Below are 7,468 nucleotides of genomic sequence, written 5' to 3' on the forward strand. Positions count from 1 at the left end.
ACACATACTGCCTCAACCACATTAATACATTATCATTCCTGTAAATGCTTTGCAAATGTTGCAGGATTAGGAAGGCCAGAATCTGATTTAGAAGTAGGTGGGAAATTATTTCATCTCATAATTCGTGAATTCTCTGCCATCGATCATCTCCAACCCAACCCAGCCAAACCATGCCTGTAAGTCATTTCTCCCGATTCACCTGAAGTAGATCTAGGGTTACACTCCACTCTCCACACACAAACTAAAAAATTTTCTACTGAACTAGTGTTATCTGATCTTACTGTTGAATCCAATTTTGTTAGGTCTGGATTGAAATATAATTCTCGATTTTGTTACAGATTAAGAGGCTCCTGTTGGAGGTGGAACCACCAAGTCCAGTGAGATACTTGATCGGATCTGCAATCATGATGATCGGCGTCGTTTTGCCTCTTGGTTATATGATGTTTCGCAACAAACGTGTCCCGTCTTCTTCGTCTTTTGCTAAACAGACGTAGGTGTGCTTCCCTTTTTTACTTCTCATTTTTAGTTTAGAGATCAATATGTGTTATTAGTTAATAAATAAAATCCTGGCATTATTGTAATCATCAACCTCTTAGTTTTCCATTTCGCAATTCCAGTTTTATAGATTTAAGCCGATTTTGCCCAATTTTAGATGGAAGTGCTTAGGGTATAGCATTCTGTTCCATTTATAATTTGATGGTTGAAATTGAACTAAAAGTCAGTGTGAAATGAGGGACCATACTAAAATGAGAATGTGGTTATTGTTTCAGGAACAAAGTTTTGATATAGAGAAAGAGATGAAGTTGAATTTGGTTTGTAGTTTGACTGAAAGATGAGAGATATTCATATACTGTGACCTCATATGAAGGAATGTAAATGCTTTAAGCTCAAAACTCTGATTTAGAAATTACATACTTGTGTTGTGGGTGTGGTGTGGTGTTATTCATGTTCTTATTGGAATTATTTACCCATGTGACTGTAGTATTCTAATTGAGATATTCATAGGCACTTTAACTCTCCGCCATGACAACATGAAAAATCCAGTTTGTTGTTTGATTGAATTACAAGTTACAATTGTCTGATTTGGTGTATTTTGGTATCAGGACTTGCATTTGTTAGTTGATTCGCTTTTTCCTATTCCATTTCTCCTCCTATCAAACAAATATGACTCATGATACACAATTACACACACACACACACTGAAATGTTATCTTTTTTGCCATGACGATACAGTAAGGATTTCATGTTATATCATATGATCATTGAATCCTTAAGAAAGACATATCTACACTTATGTGAAAAGATGAAATGTCAATACTCCAACAAAAAAATTCACTACAAAGAGACTTTGTATTTCTATCATTCCTATTGTTTGACCAGGACCTAATTATGGGTTCAGTAAAACAAAAGAGAAGGAAAAAAAAATTAAAGACTTGATAAGTAGCAAGGGTCAAAGGGCATCTGGTTAGCTTTTTCAGCCCTCATCTCTTCTAAAATAGACGTTTCCCAGCCATCAATAATAATAATATAGCAATGAAATCCATATAAACACCAGCATCAATAATTACAACTGTTGATGCCAACGTCCTAGAGCTTCTCCCATTTGTATCTTATCGCCTTTTTCAACACAGAAACTGAATTCTGATGATGGTGAAGTTGTTGGTGCTTGGAAAACTAGCACCACTGTTGATCCCATGTTAAACGCACCTACCTGCAAACACAATATAAGATTTTGTAAGAAACTTTTGTCTTTCTATTATTCCATTCCATTGTCATGAAAGAAAGAATCTAACCTCATCTCCTTTCTTGAGCATCACTTGAGGTTCATACACCCGCTCTTGAGGGGCCTCTGATTGGACCAACTTCTTTCTTGGTAGGTTGGTTCTTAAACCAGGTTCAATGAAAAGCTGCAATACATTTCTATTTACTATTACTTTTGGGACATTGGAAGGAAAATAAATAAATAAATAAGACACATAAAGTTAAACACAACCTCAATGGAGCCAATATTTGTTGCACCAACTGCAGCCATTGCCATATAACCTTCTTGCCATCTACCTTCTAGGACAACCTGCTAACATGGAAAATATCAATCCTCTAAAGACCAAATACTTTTTCAAACTGAAGAAAGTGAAACATCATGTGATATGACACTAGTAGTAGTTATTGTTTCTTGGGTTTATTTATCTCTAGGATTAAAGCACCAAGCTCTAGATTTTAGATTTTTTTTTTTTCTAAATGTTGTTTTTAGTACTTGGGTGTAAGTAAGTTATCAACAACCCCCACCTTTGGTTTGTGATTTTGTCAACATAAAGATTTTTTACATAGAGAAGGAAATTTAGAATTACCCTTTCATTCTCAACATAAAGATTTTTTATTGTCCTGATAGCACGTGAATGAAGAGGGTAGAGCCGACCTGCAAAAAAGGTAACATAAACTTATTATTATTGCACATATTCTACTACGAATAGGATATGGCATATTCATGCAATATTCTTCTATATAGTTAAAACAGGTAATAGGAAGGGTATATACTTGTCTAGAATAATGAGTTTTTTTTCTTTAAAAAAAATTAATTAAACAATGATGTTTACCAGAAAAATGGCGACGAACAAGCACATTCCAATCAACGGGTGAGTGAATTCGATGGTAGTTTCCTGGTGTCAGGTATATAACACAATAAAATAGACCTTTCATTGGACTGCTGCAACCAAACATTTAAAAAAAAAAGTAAATGTAAAACTCCTTAATAATATCTGTAACTTGTAAGAAGAAAAGTGTTAATTATAATTTATATGATATGAAGCGAGTAAGAGAGGTGGTATGAAATTACGGTGGTGAAGAAGGCTCCTCCCTAAGTTTTGGTGAAGCTAATGAAATTCTCCACCATGATTTGCTGCTGAGTTTGTTTTCTTGTTGGCAGCTTGTATCTTCATGGGCAGGTGGTGCCATAAGAGGGAGTAAGGAGCGTGCACCTAAGAGGGAAGATACAGAATAGGAGAAGCCTTTGACTTGCTCAATCATAACCCCTTCTTTCAGCTCTCCAACTCTTAACACAGTACCATCAACAGGACTCATCTACACTTACATGTTACATAAACATCATGTAAATTATAAATATAAATATATAAATATCAAGCCTACCAGAGTGTGTGGGTCAGAATTGATTGGCCTAGCACCATCTTTCAGTCTGCGAATAGCAAAATCTTTAAGTGATGCGTATTCCTTTAAAGGCAGCCCCACCTCTTCCAAATCTAAGTAACATACAACAACAACAAATCACATTCACATTCACGTTCACGTTCACGTTCACACCAGTGTAATAATAATAATAATTTTTGGGTTCAACAAGTAACATACTTGAATGAAATGCACGAGCCCAAGCTCTATGAGCATATGGACGCACCCAAACTGGAAGTTCCTGTTTGGAAACAAACAAACATCACAACCACTTGTTTCTCGATCAAGCACCAGAATACAAGACCATATTTTGTACCTCTCAACTGCAATTTCTCTAGTTGTATATTGTTTGTTTTTCATGGATAACAGAAGCCAAGGGACTTAACAGTTAACATACATTCAACTTGAAGGGTCAAAGTATTTCCTTTATATTAAATATAGACATTACTGGTGAAGCTTGATGAAAATTACATTTTGAACACCACTCATATGACTGGCTAACAATATACTAAAAAAAAGGAAGTTCACCAAGACATGTAAAATAGCTTTTGATTTGTGACAAAACAATTTTTCAGAAAATAACACAAACATATAAACAGCCACAAAAGTAGGTCACGTGTTCCAATTTTCCTAGAAAAGAAGCTTTGTGTAAGGAAGTACACATTCTCCCTTTTCAAAAGAAAAGGTAGAGTGGCAACAGACTTGTTGGTAGTTATAGATTTACTCAGTCTAAAGAAACTTTGTGTAAGGACACATCATCTCTAATGAAATTATTACTTTTACCAAATTACCAACTCAACAACATAACTAATCTTTTGCGTTTTGGATGATTCTCACCTTGCCACACAGATGACCCCAAAACCTTGAAATGGAGCGTAGAGGTAACATATTCAGGAATTTAGCCTACAATTGTCAAGCAAGAAAATCAGGTATTAAGCAATAACAAGTTAACAACCTTTCTACGTGGCTCAAAATATGACAAAAGATGAAAGACAGAATTCAATACTTTTACATCAGGTTGGAGCTCGGGTTCAATGCCACTCTCTCTAGCCTCTTCAATCTGGATAATTTTAAGATAAAAGTTTTTCTTTTAAAAAACTCCACCATAATTTTATTGACTTAAAGAAGAGTGTTGTGGAGTGTGCATTACATACCTTTTTATCACTATACATTCGTCTAGCATGAAGAGCTCCAAGCATGGCTATAGTTGCAACAGTTGCACCGGGCACCAGAAAAGGATTACCTTTACCTGTCAACCCTCAGCCTCAGCAATCAATCATGCTATTTTCCTCTAAAATTTATAAGATCCAAATGAGCAACACTACAAATCTATTTACCTTTAGACCCGCTGCTGTTTCTGTCGCCATTAAGGGAAGCTTGAGGTTGTGTAGTAGCAGTACGCAGTTTACGGAGGAAGAAAAATCTATGCCGACGATTGAAGCTTGTTTTACGACCAAACATCATCGCTAGTTAAACATTAAAACATGTATATTAGAATTGATAAGTGAAAACATGCATCTCTCAGGCATTTCATCAAACAGCTTGCCTGCAAACACATTCTATTTTTCACACAACACTACACACATCAGATTTCATACATTTATTTGAACATCAAACACAGTTACCAAATCAGTAGCAGCAAACAAATAACAAATTAAGTATCAATGAGAGCAAGAAATCACCTAACAGAGTTCCAGGGAATAACTTGAACTTGACAATTGATATTAAAAGGAAATACTACAGAAATTTCGTATGTGAACAAGGAACTCACAGGAGAAGTAAACCTCTTGGATTAAAAAGAAATCTACCATCAACATCAATTGGCGATTTCAAAGAAAGCAGAAAAAAGAAGAAAGAACGCAGAAAAGAAGGAAGAAAAATGGAACCTGTGGTTGGGTGCGACGGAGTTGTGGCTATCGAATGTATCCGGCCGGTGGCTTCACAAGGGAGACGACGGCGAGCAGGGGAGAGTCGAAGTGAGGAGCAGATAGCGAGAGGCGATGTTGTAATCGTAAGTACGAGGAATTTCTTTGAAGGGGGTGGCGCCAAAGTGTTTAATTGGACATTTGGATTCTTAAGCAAGAAAAGTAGAATTTTCATTTTTGCGCCGGAAGTTTGTAATTTCTTTTTTTCAATTTTATCCATGAGTTTTGTGCAAAGGTATAATACTTCAAAAATAAAAAAGGAAAACATCGGTTATAAACATTTTTTGGGTTGAATTCCAAAATAAAGACACAAAAAATTGGATTTCCGGATATAGACATGAATTCCACAGAGATAAGCCTCGTGAGCTCCGCAGAATGGCAAAAATCATAAATAAATCAGGGTATTAAAAAAAACCTCAAGATCCATTCCGCGGAGCTACCTCCGATGAATGAACTCATTCTGCGGAGGTAGCTCCGAGGATTGGATCTTCAGAAGAAAAAAAAATTCACCTCCAATGATTCTTTTATGTAAAGAACTCCGATTAAAAGACCAATTCTTTTTTCCACCTCACATTCATTCAAAACATTGTCAAGATAAAATTCATACTATCATAATCTTTTTTTGAAAATAATTAGTCGGGGAATGAGTATAAACCCCGAAAAATTGATGTGAAAAATAAAATCTGAAGATCCATTCCTCGAAGCTACCTCCGCGGAATGATTTCATTCCTCGGAGGTAGCTCCACGGAATGGATCTTGAGGTTTTTTTTAGTACCCTAATTTATTTACAATTGTGTCATTCCGCGGAGCTACGATGGATTCCGCGGAGCCCTCATACCTTACCTCCGCGAAATCCATGTCTATACCCGGAAATCTAATTTTTTGTGTTTATATTTTGGAACTCAACCCCAAAAAATGTCTATAGCAGGTATTTACCCTTTAAAAAATAATTACAAAATCATTGTATTTTAAGATTTAATTACCAAAAGATGGTCAAACGTGTTTTTGATCATTTTAATTAGAAGTGCAGCATGGCATTTGTCCTCATAGACATCCACCCATGTAATAAGTTCTTCTCCTTCTATGATTTTTTCGGCGAAATACCTCCATGAGTAGTGTTTCCAATGGAATATGTCAAATACCTCAATCTACATGGTGGCCTCGACTTACTTGATGACTTGCCACTGTCTTTAAACTCAGTGTAAGTTCTCTTAACGCAATCATCTCCCAATCTATCCAATCTCACTTCTAGGAAACCGCTAGTTTTTACAACCAAATTGTCAGCGAGTTTTACCCATCATTACACTTATTATTCATCATTGATTTGTAGCTTAACAAACTTTCTAGTAGTCTTGGGTTCAATTCAATTTCTGAATGTATCAAATTTCCCCGACTTCAATTTTCCAGTGCTTACTTCGGATTCCATTATAACAATGTAATTTTCTTGCGTAGTGACAGGGAGGAGAGACCGCCCTTAGAGAAAGAGAATATCCAATTTGACCGCTTGTATATCAAAACAACTTGTTTGGTTGTGTCCCGTTTGTTACTACTTTTAGTCGTTTGGTCTTGAGGTTTGTAAGGGTGCTTTCATCAAATGTAATCTTATTGTCTTCGGTGCATGCAGATTGGGGTGGCATGGAGGAAGTGGGTTTGTCAAGGTGGAAAAAGTTCACTGGTGGTTTGAGGTTGTAGGCGGCGTTCATTAGCATTGCACATAGATTCATCATCGATTTGACTTTCCCAAAAGGCCAGTAGGAGTGTTGCATTGTGGCTCTTCTATCCCATGATTCATTTCATTTAACTACACAACCAGTTAAAACTCAACTCCAGTAGGAAAAATTAGAGGATGCAGTGGAAAGATGGAGGGACAAATTGGTACAATCATGTTTACTTGTTTATTTTTTTAATATAAATATAAGATTTATAATTATTTTATTATCTTTTGGTAAATACTTTTCAAATCACAATACATCTGCAAATATTTCTTCCACCTACAATGTTTATGTAAAAAACTCTTTTATTCATTTTATAGGTTTACCTGGTAAATTAGAATATTTCCGTTAAATTTAAGGACTTTAATTAACCAAAAAAAACATAAAACCGAACATTTCTGCAAAATGTAAAGGCTTTAATGAATTAGAAATATGCAAAAGGGTAAAAATTATATATATATATATATATATATATATATATATATATATATATATATATATATATATATATATATATATATATATATATATGAACATCAGACGTTAATGAATCTAAAATATGCAAAATGGTAAAAGAAGTTGATTTTTTAAACATATTTGGATTACCTAATTAAAATGTAAAAAAGTTGATAAGTAATATTTTATACAAAT

General features: G+C 35.0%; 2 protein-coding genes across 3 annotated transcripts; one reads left to right on the forward strand and one right to left on the reverse strand.

Annotated features, from left to right (window-relative positions):
- On the forward strand, positions 1-1,091 carry LOC111883004 (uncharacterized). 2 transcript variants are annotated; one of them, XM_023879363.3, is made up of 3 exons: positions 1-176; positions 339-494; positions 771-1,091. In XM_023879363.3, exons 1-2 carry the CDS (start codon positions 171-173, stop codon positions 492-494), a joined length of 162 nt encoding a protein of 53 aa, XP_023735131.1. In that variant the 5' UTR covers positions 1-170; the 3' UTR covers positions 771-1,091. The 2 variants fall into 2 exon arrangements, with proteins under 2 accessions (XP_023735131.1, XP_023735130.1); XM_023879362.2 differs by having other exon boundaries at positions 2-176; positions 339-490.
- Positions 1,092-1,197: 106 nt separating this feature from the next.
- On the reverse strand, positions 1,198-5,366 carry LOC111883003 (phosphatidylserine decarboxylase proenzyme 1, mitochondrial). Its single transcript, XM_023879361.3, has 13 exons — positions 5,067-5,366; positions 4,518-4,646; positions 4,335-4,429; positions 4,187-4,240; positions 4,018-4,083; positions 3,361-3,421; positions 3,145-3,254; positions 2,834-3,078; positions 2,595-2,704; positions 2,349-2,416; positions 1,994-2,071; positions 1,794-1,907; positions 1,198-1,711 (listed from the first exon to the last, which is right to left on the reverse strand). The coding sequence occupies exons 1-13, from the start codon at positions 5,323-5,325 to the stop codon at positions 1,565-1,567; spliced, it is 1,536 nt and encodes a 511-aa protein (XP_023735129.1). The 5' UTR covers positions 5,326-5,366; the 3' UTR covers positions 1,198-1,564.
- Positions 5,367-7,468: the final 2,102 nt, after the last annotated feature.

Source organism: Lactuca sativa, chromosome 6 (genome assembly GCF_002870075.4).
Source record: "Lactuca sativa cultivar Salinas chromosome 6, Lsat_Salinas_v11, whole genome shotgun sequence".
In the NCBI taxonomy this organism is placed as follows: domain Eukaryota; kingdom Viridiplantae; phylum Streptophyta; class Magnoliopsida; order Asterales; family Asteraceae; genus Lactuca; species Lactuca sativa.

Coding starts and splice junctions, on each gene's coding strand:
- LOC111883003 (XM_023879361.3), bottom strand. CDS start 5,325: ATGGATAAAATTGAAAAAAAGAAATTACAAACTTCCGGCGCAAAAATG. Junction 4,084..4,186: donor AGCTCCAACCTGATGTAAAA/GTATTGAATTCT, acceptor TGACAATTGTAG/GCTAAATTCCTGAATATGTT. Junction 1,712..1,793: donor TGCTCAAGAAAGGAGATGAG/GTTAGATTCTTT, acceptor TTGTGTTTGCAG/GTAGGTGCGTTTAACATGGG.